The sequence below is a fragment of the Aquarana catesbeiana genome, linkage group LG05 (assembly GCF_042186555.1).
Source record: "Aquarana catesbeiana isolate 2022-GZ linkage group LG05, ASM4218655v1, whole genome shotgun sequence".
Taxonomy (NCBI): domain Eukaryota; kingdom Metazoa; phylum Chordata; class Amphibia; order Anura; family Ranidae; genus Aquarana; species Aquarana catesbeiana.
The window spans coordinates 577,531,796-577,548,064 of NC_133328.1; the positions used below are offsets into that span (position 1 = coordinate 577,531,796).

The 16,269-nt window shown below is 40.9% G+C and overlaps 1 protein-coding gene across 1 annotated transcript in view; it reads left to right on the forward strand.

Annotated features, from left to right (window-relative positions):
* The window catches only part of VPS13B (vacuolar protein sorting 13 homolog B), a 1,301,055-nt gene that overhangs the window by 1,118,049 nt on the left and 166,737 nt on the right, over window positions 1-16,269 (forward strand). Inside the window, exons 32-33 of the mRNA XM_073632833.1 lie at window positions 3,632-3,981; window positions 11,681-11,842. Of these exons, the coding sequence (XP_073488934.1) occupies window positions 3,632-3,981; window positions 11,681-11,842 (512 nt within the window). The remainder of the gene's footprint in view (window positions 1-3,631; window positions 3,982-11,680; window positions 11,843-16,269) is intronic.

Consider the following 16,269-nt stretch of genomic DNA (forward strand, 5'->3'; position numbering starts at 1 on the left):
CAGAAAGTCAAAGCTGTAATGAAGCAATTCCAAGCAACAGACTAAATCAATCAGTGTACTATTAATGCTATTTAGGAAACACTGCAGCTAAGAGTACAGAGTGCGCCTAATTGACATACTACAGTATATAATCCTCTTCAGCCAGATTCCAGAGAGTTCCTTAGATGGGAGGTTGGTGGCTCTACTTCTAGGAACTTGTACTGTACAAGTTTTTCCCTCTCACGCTCTATCTTTTGGTCTATCATTAATCAGATTCAAACTTTCGAGGCAGGCTTTAATCTGATTGATGTCTATAGATATGTAAATTCAATTAATGTGATCTTTGACCAACTGATAAATAATGCATAGTGAGTAAAGGGGATAAACACCCATTTGATAGTCTCTGGAAAGAAAGGGTTAGTTTACAACATATTTAATGTTCAATACCTTTATGGAAGGATAATGGACTTATATATGCTTTTACAAATTATGCAAATTCATTAATTGTGATATTTTATATGTATTATCTTGGGAATTTTTCCAGATAGCACCTTAAAAACCCAAGAAAGCCAGGATTTGGCATTTGTAGCTGATTGATCTCAACATGAAACTTGAGTGGACACTTTGGGGTTTATTTACTAAAACTGGAGAGTGCAAACTCTGGTGCAGCTCTGCAAATAAACCAATCAGCTTTTGTTTGTTTTTTTGTCAAAGCCTAACTGAGCTAAAGTTAGAAGCTGATTGGCTACCATGCACAGCTGCATCGGATTTTACACTTTCCAGTTTTAGTAAATCAACCCCTTTGATATGTCAGGGTTTCTACATGTGAGAGACAAGGAGGAGCCTGCAGTGGGTGTGGTTGAGAATCTCTCTCTTATGTTACAAACAGGTTAGGAAAAGGGGGTCCCACATCTCCACATTAGCAGTGATACGGATTAGTGCATTGCATTTTTTTCTTGGATAAAAATGGAAAAAGCTGCATACAGTACCCTTCCATTTACTGCATGCATACAAACACTCCATAGGTCCATGGGTTATTGGTCTCATCCATAGCTACATACATACTGTAAGACTGCTAGGACTTTCTGGCTTTTGGGCCTCATTCACCCCATGTGCAGAGACCAGAGTTTTTCTGCACGCATTCTGCAAGGACACAATGAAAACAATTGTGGCCTGTTCACACCAACATGTTCAGATTTTTTCTGCGCAGGAATCTGCAACGTGTATAAAAAATGTGACATCAACATTGTGGTGTGAACAGGGCAGAAGAGAAAGTGATAATACAAGGTGTAATGTCTATCTGTGCATAAAAAAAACATGCATGCATACTGATGTCCACATGCATAAAAACACACTGAAACGCACATGAAAACTGATGTCAACTCGTGTCTCTGCGAGTGAAATCTGCATGGTTTTTCCATCAACTATTATGCATGTATGGTGTGAACGAGGCCTTAGCTTTGCCTTTTTTTCATATTTTGTAATGTCCTGTAATTTTGTGGCTGGCTCAGTTTTATGCTTCCACACTGGTTTAAACTCAAATTTATGTATAGTCCATGGAAGGCTAAATCATGTGATTTGTACATAATATTTAAACACTGGACATGTTTTTGCTCACTATGACACTTTGATTCTGCTCACAATTTCTGTGAGCCTGTCATATTTTCTATACAAATTGCTTCCTTTTTCCATGTACCGTCATGTTTTTCTTGGCCTTCAGAATGTTTGAATAGATCTGTTTACGGTTGGGATTTTTAACGATGCCCATTTCAAATTGTTTCTTCATTCGGCTGTGTAAAGGTAATTAGAGTGTGGAAAAAACCTAATTTACACAATAAAAGTGTTCCGATTTAGGGCTATTAGGATGCCTTATGAAGGATGTCTTTTAAGGGAATGCCATTTCCTTATTATGTTTTACCTTTGATAGTCTAGCAATGTGTTGTTCTTTTTAGTCATCTTTCCATGTTTTCTAGGTTATACTTACCAGTAAGGAATTATAATAAAGGCACTGTGGACATTAGCCTGGGGCCTGGGCACTAAGTCTCTGTACACTGGTGTACAAGCACATCCAGCACCTGTGCAACATAGCAGCAGTCAGTTAACTTCATTTTATTAGTCAGCTTAGTTAAGAGATGAGCACTGGTTTGTTGTTTTGGGATGCTGCACCTTCTGCACATCTTCTTGCTTTGCCTATACGAATACACCACCAAGTGTGCAAGGCCAACATGGCTCTACTATGCCTTTGTATAAATAAATATAAGGTTAGAGGAAGGGGTTTAGAATATAGACTTGGGAGTAAAGTATTGTATTGCCATAATGTTGGAATTTTTTTATCCACTAATAAGTCAATTCAAATAGATCTAAACCCAACCACTATGATATATTTAAACATGTATTCATATAACTTCAAAACTTGTTTTCAGCTTTGGTAAATATGCAGCCTTCATTAAAAGAATACCTGAGGTTGCTGCCCTGAAGGCCCATGTTCAGGTTTTCCCTGTTATGGTGTGACAACCCTCTTCCGGTTGTGCTTTCATATTGTCATCCTATTGCATGCATCCCTGGTGCAAACTATAAGCAGCTGACACACATTGCACAAGCATGATCTGCTGTTGTTACCATCAGTAAAGCCAGTCTATAGCAGTAATGGGCAGCTCAAGCTAGGTGAGTGTATGTAGACAGGAAATGGCTGAAACAGGCTCAAGAAAATCAGCAGCCCTGAAATTTAAACATAGATGAAAAAAGTGAAAACTGTATTTTATGAAAAAGAAAAATGGCAGTTGTTATGCATAGGGGGGAATTTACCAAGACTGGAGCAAACAACAACAAACAGCTGTACATGTTAACCAATCAGCTTCTAGCTTTCATTTGCAAAAGTTAACTGAACAAGCTGAAGCTGTAAGATGATTGGTTACCATGCACAGTTCCAATTTTAGTAACCCCCCCCCCCCCCCCCTCTGTGTTTTATTCAGTTAGGGCTCGTTCTCACCAGGAGGTGTGTCTGAACACACGCACTTTTTTTGTAGGTTCCCACGCATTGCATTTTAGGGCAGCCTATTAATTTCACTGCGCTGTCCAATGCATGTAAAATGCTCATTTAAAGGTGCCAGCTCGATTTTTAGAATCTTGTCAAACCAAAACTCGTTTGTGTGTGCCACCCACATGCGTTTGCAAAAGGCTGCACATTTTTTTGGGGTGCAGGAAAATGCATGATTTTGCAATTGTGACTGCACTACACCTGCTGTGAACAAGCCCTTAGGGTTTAGATTTGCTTTCAGCCCATGTTCACATTGGGCCGATTTGGCATGCACGTCATCACGTCAAATCACGTCAAATCAGTAGCTATTGCCGGCAATGGCACCGTCTGAATCAATGCCGCATCAATTCCCAAAAGTAGTTCCTGTACACTTGCCGACTTTGGGGGTGATTTGAATAGACATCTGTGCATGAACCCACACAGATGTCTAAAATCGCCCCCGTAATCGGACTGCATTGCCAGTTTGAAATCATGCAAGTTAAGCTGAACTCGCACGATTTCAAACCTGCATCAGTGTGAACCTAGGCTCAGGATTATAAGTGTCTCAACAGGTATTGCTCTTGAGACTGCTAGTTTTACTAAATTATGTTTTATGGTTTACCATTTTGTTTATAGTGCCACCCAGATGTCTGCAGCCTTTCATTTCTGATAAAACAATGCCAAGTGACCTTGAATATATGGTGGTGTCTCTGAAAGAGCCCCAGGTTTACCTGCGACAGTGGAGTGGATCGACTGTGTGCAAGGAGTTGCAGTTCTCCAGTGAAGTAGAGTGCCAACTCTTGGAATGCCGGAACCTGACCATGAGGAACCTAGTCAAACAATTCCATCTTCAAGGCCAGGTGGCTATATCGATTGGAACCCTGGAAAAGTTAATTGATGGCACCGTTCTGGTGGATCCAATATTCATAAACTTTGGGCAGCACTCTGTGCACTCTATTAACACTGCAATCCAGGCTTGGCAACAGGTAAGGAATCATGTTATTCAGGTTGCTGGCTCTTGTGCATAGCAAATGAGGCCCATGTCTTGTACAGTAAATATGAAATGTAGAAAGACATGGTAAAGTATGTGGTGTATCGTTTTTTGTAATGTGATGTAATTAATGTGTAGTGTTTTTTGTAATGTAAGTTGTAATAATCAGGTGTAATAAGGTGTAATAATCATTTAAGAGAGAGGTAGCGCCGATGGAGAACACAAGAAGAGGAGGTTTGGGGCAGCTCTGTGCAGTGCCAGGTATAGTAAATGTTTATTTTTTAGTTTAAAAAAATTAGGCTTCAGAATGACTTTAAAGCTGAACTCAGACAAACAGCTAAAGAGATTAAATACATATAGGGGAGCTGTAATACTTGCAAAATAATTTGTATTTCTGTCCGTCCATTTCTGAGAGTTACCCACTCTGCCACACAGCACAGTCCTCTCTAACAGAACCGTTGACCTGATTTTTCTCTGCTGCAGTTCAGTAATATTTACAGGTGTCCTCCCCACCCCAAGTCTGTGACTGGGCAGTGAACTGAGAAGCAGCAGCAGACGATGGTGAGCTCCTTGCACTGTCACTTTGTTTCCTCAGTCTTTCAGCACTGCAGCACTATTGATTGTCTAATTGTGGTGCTTCGCCTTACCTCAGTCTGATCTCTACTGTACAGAGACTGCAAGAGGCTAATAACAAGTCAAATTTAGGTACTTGTACTGCTTAAATGCAAAAAATGCATTATAGATGTATTAATAAATACAGAGCCATCTTCATTTGTTTTGTGTATATCTGCTTAAAGTCCAGCATTAAGGCATTCATCACTTTTTTTTTGTTTCATACTATCCTCATATTTTTAGCATTTTGTTTTTAAATCGCTAGATTTTATTTTTTTACATTTTTTTTAGAGAATGACCAATTTTAAAGCATACACTGCCCCGATTTTCTTTTTGGTTGCATTGCTTACCATGAAGTACGGTAGGATGCTAATGATAGAGTGTGATGAATGTGTGCAGTTTTATTTGCAGTTATTTTTGCAAAAACTGGAAATTTTCTGCAGATTGTTAAGGATTTGTCAGTGTAGCCTAGTTATATGGTAAATGGATAAATGGTCACTTTGTGGGATCACTCACCTCTTTGTAGCCAGTTCATCATTTATCTGCTGTGTTAAACTACTTGTTAACTGATGGTGATGACATTTACAAGGATTCACAAATTTGCTTTTGCCTACCCTGACCTGGATAAGAGGATTTACCAGATCAGCAGCTTTTCTAGACATGCATTGCAGACCCATGTGGGTTAGGTGCAGCATTGTGTGGTGGGCAGTCCGAGTTCAGCATTAACAGTGTATTGAAGAACAGTTCAGCAAATGCAACAGGCTCAGCGGGAAGCACACCTGACCAGAGCCACTTACAACTGAGGCAACAGTAGACCCACAAGATGCAATCTGGAAGATGCCGACAGCATCGACCACGGAGGAGCGGAATGTGGCCTGGTTGGTCCACACCCAAACGGGAGGGCTTCCTGATAGGCAGACGTAGTCCCTTGACTGTCCCTACTCCTCTGGAACCATTCCCTGTCTTTAGTACTGTCCCTGACAAACGGGATTCCTTTGCCCTTGCTAGCCACTCGCGAAAAGTGGGCCAAGCCCAGAAGCCGGAGTCTTAATTAGACTCTGTCTGACCCAAGATAGCCACCAATGTCACATGGGATGCCAGCATCCAGTCCGATATCTGCTTCCCTGTGACCAACCAACTTCCTCCCCTACTTGCATTGTCGCTGTGGTCAAACGCCACGTGCAGTGGAGAATTCAGACTGCACCTGCCTACACCATGCTACCAGCTATATATTTTTTGCCATTTATCTGGTCAAACAAACAGTAGCAAACATATATTGCATTATCAATTTGGTACTGCTGGTCATGGACAACGGATGCAGGGCATTTCAGGAATACTAATGTTCCTGTATACAACCCGTTCTTTATAAAGAGGTATGAAGAGAGAAGAGCATCATGATTTGTGGATTCTCTTGAGAATGCAATTGGTAGTTTTTTAAAGCTGAATTCTTTGCAGTTATAAAGACACAGATTAATCCAGCTCTTTAATCATTGATATATCAGTATTTGTCCTTTTAAATACAAGAAGTTAAAGTACCTGAATTTGGCCTGGCAATAGCCTTTTGCAGTCTCTGTATAGCAAAGAGAGGTGGGGGGGGAGCAGTACAAGGAGTCCATGAGCTCATGTGCTGACAATAATTCATGCTGATAGGAAGAGAAAGTGTGACAGAGAGATGAGCTCATCACTGTGCATATTCTCCTTTCATTGTCCAATCACAGGCTGGGTCGCATCCACGATGGCCTGGGCTCAGAGGAAGTGGGCTGAATGATGTTGGCCATCAGACTAAGGATATCAAGTGACAGAAAAAAAAAGGCCTGCATGGAAAATCTCTGAATTAAAGCTGAAAATTGTAGCTAACTCTGGTTTTGGAAATGTATATTTTATTGGGATAATATTTTGACATTTTTAGCTGGAGTTCCGCTTTAAGTCTATGACAAGTATCCTGCCTATCAGAACCAGTACACGTATAATCAAACTTTTCAAACTCTTCAAAAAATTTTGACTTGTCTGCAAAGTATTAGATGGAACAATCTGTCTCGGTTTTCCAGGGTGAATGAATACATTCGATCATCTATAATTGCTTCCCTTTTTCCCATTTAAAATTGAACTTTGCTTTCATTATACACATCTGAAAGAATAATCACTAAAATGTTTCTTGAAAAGTTGGAGAGAGTTCTTTATTTATTTTTTTTATTTTTAAAATGCATGAGATTGATTTCTGTGTGTGTGTGTGTGTTACAAATGGCAACTACCTACAAGCATCTCATGACTATTAAAAAATATACAAATTGTAAGTCGTATCCTGTCTTGACCCTATCACATGCATGCGATATATTAAATGGGTAATAGGCCATTCAGCATATGATTGTTAATCACTCTATTTGTAGAAGCCAAATCATCAATCTTGATTGTGTAAGAATCACTTAGACATGAGGCACGCGCTGGTCAGTTGCCCCTGTAGTGAGACTTTAATGGAGTGCTTGTGCAATGTCATAGATGCTCCTTGCAATTCCGCTCAACTCCCTTCTAGAGCTGTTTGTCTCTTGTAATTAATTGTATGTGTAACATTGGGAGCCAGAATTCCTAGCCCTAAACCCCTTGGCTAATAAAGCGATCTTCCTTGCCTCCCCTGGGTTCTCAGCTGCTCCTCCCATGAATTAACCAAAGAAAAACAAAGTCATTTTTATTAAAACGCCTGCAGAGCCAGAGAAGCGTTTGGATTAATTACCTAACATGGCACTACAGCAGCAGCCCTACTAGAAGATGAAACATCTGTTTTATATCAAACATTCTTTTTAAGGGCATTCCATGGCTTTGCTTGTTGCAGGAGGACATTCATAAAACAAGAGCTAGTGTGATCTGAATCCTTACAGCTGGTTTGAATATCACTGAAAAAAAGAAAAGAGAGCATTTGCAGTTAAAAATTCTGCTCTCAGTGTCTTGTTCTGCGTAGCGCAGACTAATGGACAAGGGCTTGTTCCCTCAATAGCCATCCATAAGTACGTTTCTGGTCACCTACTGTTCGATAAAATAGTATCTTATTGCAAGAGAACCTGGATCACCTGCAGAGAAACCTTTATAGGTGTCTATGACTTTGGACTCATCCACTGCCCCTATGTTGCATATGACTGACCATGGCCCTGTATCATTAGTAAAATGAATCACCCCAGCATCAGTACCATCGAGCTTAAAGTAGAACTATGCCCCCTCCGTTAAAAAAAAAAAACAAAAAAACGATATGGGCTGCCGCACTTATAGATGAATTTCAGATATGGACATTTTTGCATAATACATTGATCCAGTTTCCAGGGCTCGCCTGCCCACTTTTGTTTAAAAGAACATGAAAAGGTCACATGGGTATGTCTTCCCACGCAGGGGGTTTTCACCATCAATGCAATAAACATAACATTCAGCCTCCTGGCGCTCTTGTGACAGTTTTACTGCTCCGAGTACTGCTCCTCCTAACTATTAGTACCTTTTGGTCCTCCTGACCATCGAACACATCCCAGTGTTCGTGCACAGACGCTGTACCTTAGCTCTGCATCTTTCCTTGCAGCTCTCCAGCTGCTCTGTACCTCATGGACTCTCTCTCTCAGGCTCGGGCCTTGGTCTGTCCTGTCCTGGACAGTATGGTGCATACCAGCACCTCTCACGGCTCCCTTCACATGCTGACCTCCTTGGGAGGGTGGAGCCCTGAACTCTAACTCTGGCTCTCATATGAAGCCAGCACACACCTGTGCCATTAGTGTGCTTGATTCTTACAAAATCTGGGGTAAACCACCCTTTTAAACAGCGGCACAGGCTTGCCCTGCCAGACAATGTATATATCACACCCTGTGAAAGCTGGAAATCACTGTAGTTAGCCTCGCTACTATAGTGATTTCCACTGGTCTCATGCCGAGTGGTTGCCCTGCTGCATTGTGATCACAGAGCCTGGGCTCCATTCAGGGAACACTTTGCATTCTCTCAAGGTGGAAATTGTAGTATAACCTCCTTGTCCAATCATAGAACACTTTGTATTCATTAAGATAATGCAAACTGTTCTCTAAATGGTTCCCATGCCAAGCAAGCGACCTCCATTCTTATATTGGTGCAAACTGGACCAAAGCCACTACACAAAAATATCTATACATGGTATTCAGCTTTATTTATAAGTGCACCCGCAGTTTTCCTTTAGTTCCCCTGCAAAGACTCACAAATGCTTGTGGAGCCTGTTAGTAAAGTCCACCTAATGCAACTTCCTGTGATGGTGTAACAACAATGCTGCACTGCTCCTAAATTCATAGCAGAGTTGCCACCCTGTGCCTGCCTGCACTACAATGGAATAAAAAATTGTTGCATGGGGTGTGGCTGTTAGCATTGTCTCTGCAGATGCATAAGCCTGTAGCTTGTCTATCAGCACCTGGCCATACCCAAACCTGCCTACTGCTTTCTGGATTGACACCACTACCTCCTGTTTCTGAAACCCCCCCGCACTGTGAGCTGCAGTGTCTGGAAGGGGGAGCATTTGAGACACATGATAGCAGATTTAACTCAGGGAAGGTAGGGGAGGTTTTTCATTTACTTTGAGGCTTGTGGATTAGGTACTTGCTGAGACTGTCATACAGGAGTTGTTAGCTGTAATTTGCTTTTAGCTTGCTCCTAAACACTCCTGTTATTGTTTATGTGAACAACTTTGTGCTTTGCAGACAGTCAGCATGGAACACAAAATATTAGATGGACCCTATCCAACAGCAAAAGAAAATTAAAAGAAGAAGCTGGTCATATTAGATACATGTACCAATTCTGAACATGCTACTGATATGCTTAGGGGCTCATGCATTCAGCGGTTTTGCTTGTGCAGTCTTGAAATTGGGCCCAAAGGAAGCACAGGTGCCACTAGCAGCAGCCTGTCAAAATCAACAATAGGCTGAAATACATAGTTGTGTGCAACTGTACACTATTCTGAGCAACACTCACGTTTAGGGCATTGTGTGTTCAGGGACATATGCCCCGAATGCAGGAATTACACTCTTGGGGCCATGTTCCTGAATCTATATGACTGTAAAGGTGAGTACCGCTTGGAACATCATACAGCCACTACATATTTCAGCCTGTTGTTGATTTTGACAGGCTGCTGGCAGCTGGCTGTATGCTACATCTGTGCTTTCCTTGTGCCGCAATGGTACAGAGCAATGGTTCTCAATTTACAAAATGAGGCTACTCGTTTGGATGAGACACTTTCCCTTATTTTGGTGTATTAAACTGTGAATGCATATCAATAAATCAGAATATTCTAATGTGATTACATAAAACCAGAATGTAATTGTTTTGGGTTACTGTGCTTTGCACATTATCACATTGCAATACCATCAGCATGGAAATCTCCAGTGGGACCCTTGAGCATGCAGAGTAGAGAGAAATGTAGGATTAAGAAAAGCCAGACTAACTATACTGCATTACTGATGGCTCCTCCATGTTGATGCTGAGCGTACATTTTTTCACCTCTTTGACATCATTAGCCATGTTCAGTCATTGATGTCAGCCTGTGTAGGGGTATTTGGCTATGTTTGCTGGAACCTAGTAAATGAGACATATCAGATGTTCAGAAATTACCTGAAAATGGTCTCCACTCATAGAAAGTTTTCTGCTCTGGTTAAAAAAACACAAGCAGGTCTGAGTTACACACATAAATATAACAGGTCACATAAACACGTGAATGGTTTTATCCATAACGGAATGTGACTGAGTGACTTGCTAACTGTTCCTAGATGGACTATCACCGATTGGAAAGTAAATGTGATAGAGTGTTGTGTATTTCATTAAGTGTATCCATATGTTGCACTGTATATTCCTGACAGGTACATACTAAGGCTGGTCCCCCTGATTTATAAAGGGATTTGGCAATGTTAACATGAGCTTCAGGAGGGCATATTTCTGTAATTGTTTTACTAATTTTCTTGTTTCCTCTCATGTTAGGGGTACTTTCCACCACATGGCGATGGGGTAAATGTATAGCTTCTGATTTGAGGATGTATAGATTCTTCATAAAGGGTTCACACCGGCACTTTTCTAGTCTACCTACTCAGTTTACTAAGAAACCTACTGTTTTTAATAAAAAAATACTGTAGTTGATAATTATTTTAGAAAGGTACAGACATTTCTGTGAAATATGACATGTTTGTGTCTATAATTGCCTGAACCTGTGCACAAATTTTATTTCCTTCATAACGAAAGAGGGCATTGAAATCTAACCCTGATACTAAAACTTTAAGGAATGACTGCTGCTATCCACTGTCCAGACAATTTTTTAGGGTCATCCTATGACTAAAGTAAGATGTTTCTAAAGTTTTTGGGGTTTTTTTTTGGTTTTTTTTTTGTCCTTTATGTACTCTAGTTTTGGACTTGACTTTTTGAAGACATCCTAAACTTTTGTTCAGATATCTCTTTTAAACATATATTGTATAGTAGGTGTTCTGCAAACTTTTGATATATTTTCTTTGATTTTGTTAAAGCGCACCCTTTGTGGGAAAAAATTCTTACCTTCCAGTATGCTATGTTGTATTGCTGTCTGTGTCCCTGTTAGAAAGATTCACTCTTTGTATTTTTTTCTGGGATCACTATCTGACTGAAAGAGAGGAAAAATACAAAATTTAGAGTTGTCACCAGAGATCAAATAAAAAGGAAATCTTCTAACAGAGACACTTGTTCTAGTGTTAACTGTCTTTGAGGAAAGTTCCCTTATTTTGGAGAAATTTCCTCTCATTTCTTTGGTGCGTAAAGGAGAGAAAGTGAAGGGTGATGTATGGCAAGAAGAAAAAAAAATGCTGAAAAGGGGTTATAACATTTCCCTACTCTAGTTAAAATGGCAAAAAAGTTTTGTCTTTAGATATAATTTAACCATTGCTAGATTCATAGTTCAGGCAAGTATACATTCTCTAAACTGGTTGTTTGACATGAAAAAAATGGCTACACTATTGTTTTGGGGGGAAACAGGTGCGTTTAAGTATATTTTCATATACAGTTTGTCAGGCATCTCAAGAGAAATGAATGTGGAAAACACATTTTGATGTATTATAAAAGTCTTTTCTTTTGTCTTCCAGAACCAGTGCCCCGAGGCAGAGGAGTTGATCTTTAGCCATTTCGTCGTCTGTAATGACACACAGGAGACACTGCGGTTTGGCCAAGTGGATACCGATGAGAACATAGTGCTGGCCAGTCTCCATAGCCACCAGTACTGCTGGCGCTCTCACAAGTCCCCACAGGTACAACCAGAGTGGTTTCCAAGCCGCCAATACATTTGATTAAGCCTTTTATACATTTTCTCATGGTTTCATTTTTAGAAATACCATAGCAAAGTGAAAACAGTGAGCGGTTTCCCCCAAACGATTTTGCTGATCTAAGAACTATACCGAGCTGCTTGCTAACAGTCATACTTGCCAAGTATTGTTAAATCATTATTGGTCCATTATTATCTTAACTAGCATGTTCATATTTGATTTTTCAGCATTTATGCGCTTGTCATTGAAACTTTGGAGATAAATCTTTATAGGTCTTTGTTAGCTGAATAATGAAGTTCAGTAAACACAAGCAACCAATTGGAAATCTTCATCAAATGGTGGAACTGTAGCCTTTTTCTTCATGCATTTCAAAAGAGCATCCAGTGTAGCGTGCCTTCAGCCACCTCTCTCCTAAACCCACTAGGGGGAACCATGGAAGACAATAGGCTACCAAGGTTTGAATAGGAAGAAAGAAACAAGCCACACTGATGACTTCCCCTTTAACATGTTTTACCCGACAGGGCTTTCTCTACGAGTAAGGCTGCATTCACCCCTGAGTGTTTTCAGCTCGTAAAACGCTCATCTCAAAAGTTCCCAAACGCCCAACAAGCAAAATCCTATTTATTTAAATGGCCCCTGTTCACATCTGAGCATTCTGTCACCTGAAGCAAAATGCCTGAAGCTCAAAAAGTACTTGAGCTTCTTTTTAGGCAGATTACAGGCGTTCTACTGCTTTTTTACATTGCTGACCTTTGGACCCAAAAACGCCAAAAAAGCCAGAAAAATGCCCTAAGAAACACCCTAAAAAACACCTGAAAACGATACGCTCAGGTGTGAATGCAGCCTTAGCTCTGTTGGGTAAAATGTCTATTATTAGGGAGGCCTCATGGGCAGGGACTGTTGCTGTGGTTGTCAGCATCTCTAGTAAACCGGTATATACTCTATGTAATGTCATCAGTGTGTGGCAGCTAATTTCTTATATATATTATATATATATATGTTTGGAGTGCAGACAGCTCCGTATGTCACCTGCACCCATTGCTTGAGGCAGAGAGGGAGGATATGGCTTAGAAGTGGAGTGGGACACCAATGCACACACCAAGGTGTGAACTTTGCAACTGCATGTCTCTCAGCAGTAAAGTGTAAACTAAATTATTTAGTTGCAAAGAAACTAGCACTGGTAAATGTAACTAATCAAGCACAGGGTCTACACCCTAGTGCCACTGCTTATTTTATTCTGTAGATGCAATAGTCTCTAATATACAGAAGCATAAATCACTTTTAATTTGAAAACCATCACTGCTGCAATGGTAAAAAGAAGCAATGGTTCATGTTACGCTACATCCACTAGAATAACAGCACAGAGAACTGATACAGGCAGCCCCCTAGTTACGAACACCTGAGTTACGAATGATTCCTACTTACGAATGGCCTCAATGCTGGACACTTGGGCTCAACGCTGGTCCTGGATACCTCCAAACAGCTATCTTGCAGTGCCGGACACATCCCACACTGCAGTACTACATGTACTGCATGGCCAGAAGAGCCCCAGATAACATAACTGCATGCCCAGAAGCGCCCGGAACATCCCACAACCATGCACAGGCGGAAGTTACACTTACAAATGCAGTGTTCCAACTTGCACACAAACTCCACTTATGAACAAACCTACAGTCCTTATTGTGTTCATAACTCGGGGACTGCCTGTATTGCAAATCTAGAAAACTTAGACCTGGCTAAGTTTTGACTGCATACAAATTGAAAGTGTTCAAGTTTCACCTCATAGTATATGGTTTTGGCAAATCTAAAGGAAATTGTAAAAGAAAATTGTATAATGTATTGCCAGCCTTAGTATATTGCATTTCTTGTCATGGCACAATGTAAAGACCTGTTCTCTTCTTTTCCTAAGCAAACATGATGATTACATGTTTTTAGAGGGTTTTCAGCATGATGTAAATGAGAGCTAGTCCAAATTATCCAAAGACGCAGAAACAAAAGGAATGGGTGTTATATCAAATTGCAGAGTAGAATGCTTTAAAATGATCTTCTAAAAATTCTGCGGCTACTCTTAGTTTCATAAACACCTCATATCCCTTTGCTTACATCTTACACAAAGCTTGTTTTCAAGATTTAATGATAAGCTTTCTGTAGCTTTTATTTCTGCGTATTCCAGTGTTTATGTGATTGCTTCTGGCAGGTTTTAAATTTTTTTGTTTTTTAAGTAAAAAAGTATATCAACCATTGGATTCAAGTGAATATGTCACCTAGACACATGAAAGCATGATGAGTTTATGTGCTTATTTCAGTAAAAAAAAAATCATACTACTTTAACCACTTCACATGGGTTCACACCATATGACGTCGGGGACTTGAAGTGGCGATATCTGAATGATTCCTGCAGCTGCAGGCATCATCCAGATATCTTTGTTTTCAGCAGGCGATTCCCTGCACAGTAAAAACAATCATAGCGGCTGTTTCACAGCTTGATTGTTTTTACAGGCAGCGGGAGGCGATGTCTCCCCCTCTTACTGCCCTCCAGTGTTTCTCCGGTCTCGCCTGCGCGATCGGCGAGCTGGTGTTCTGTCAGGTTAGTAAACCCGTCAGATAATGTAACGGAAGTGATGTTCTGTCAGCTGCGCATGCGTTCCATCGCTAACCTGACAGAGCACCTGCAGTCAGAAGGCGGCAGCGGACATCCTACTACAACCAGCTACGTCTTGAATTTCAGAGTAATTTAAGCAAAAAAGTGAGCGTATATAAATATAGTATGGTGACATCTGTGATGCTGTTTGGATGTTACATTTTTAAAGCCTAAAGGTTTAGCGCTGAGTGGAGCAGGGTGTACCAACATGGTCTCTACCACCTTCCTACTGCTGGTGTCCAGCTTCTTTCAAAATGTAACATCAAACAGCTACACAGATGTCAACATACTATATTTATTTATATATGCTCGCTTTATTGCTAAAATTCTCTGGAATTAAAGACGTAGCTGGGTGCAGTAAGATGTCTGCTGCCATCTTCTTCTGACTGCAGGTGTTCTGTCAGATTAGCAAAACTGGTAGCAGTGGAACTCATGCGCAGCTGACTGAACATCACTTCTGTTACCTAATCTCATGGGTTCGCTATTCTGATAGAACACCCGAGAATGAACCCACCAGCGGCGGAAGTTTACTATAGAGCTGTCCGAGGACCAGATGGTCCCCGGTCATCTCTATGACTCTCAGAAGCCAGAAGCGACGTCATGCGTCACTTCCAGCATCGGCAGATGTATACACTGCCGTGTTTTCTGTTAACCTGAGATCGATGTGGTTTTTTTTGTTTGTTTTTTTTCCAGCCTAGAGGAGAGATTTGGGGTCTTAAAGACTCACCATAAAGAGGACCTGTCATGCCCTATTCCTATTACAAGGATTGCTTGTAATATTACAAGGGAATTGGAGCAATATTTCTAGCACTAGACTCTAAACAGGTAACCTGTTAAAAATCTCTGTGGGCTACGCCTTTAACATTTTTTAAGTACCAGCATTTGGCGCCATTCCCGGAGTGTGCGCAATTTTAAAGCATGACATGTTAGGTATCAATGCATTTGGGGTCCCTTTTTTTTTTTTTTTTTTTTAATTAATGAAATTATTTTTTTCCCCAAAAAATTACATTTGAAAAATTGCTGCACGAATACCGTGTGATATGAAAAGTTGCAACAGCCGCCATCTTATTCACTAGGGTCTCTGCTTAAAAAATATCTATAATGTTTGGGGTCCCAGGGTAATATTCTAGCAAAAAAATTATGATTTTGACATGTAGGAGAGAAATGTCAGAATTAGCTTGGGAGGCAAGTGGTTAAATCAGTATAATACACAGAGGTGTATTTAGGTTTTGTGCTGCCCTAGGCCTGACTAAACTTGTGTACCCCCTAATTTAAATACGACTCACCCTTTCCTGTCAATGCCATGCCCCTTCCTGTTTAAGACCCGCCCTGTCATCTGTAAACCATATCCTTTCCTCTTTAGGCTCTACTTTTATTTCTTAGAGCTCCACCTCTTTCTCTCTGTACATTAACCACCTCCCGTTTATGTGCAGTGGCCGGGTGGTCATTTCCTTGTCCTGAGTGGACGTTCAGGAACGGACATTCAGGAACGTCCCTCAGAGCGAGTGCTCGCAGCACGGCTGCAAGGCGTTTGTGATCACAGAATCCAGTTGAGCAGAGATCGGGATATGGGTGCTGTGATCGGCCCTCCCGATCACGTGGCGACTGTGTCCAATCACAGCTGTCACAATGTAAACAGAGACGCATGTCTCTGTGACAGTTCTCCCCGCCAAGCTCAGTGCGGTGGGGGGAGGGGGAATCTGCAGATCTGTGACAGCTCTCTGTGCAAGAATGATTTTACACAGAGAGCTGTTACAGATCACCCCACAAA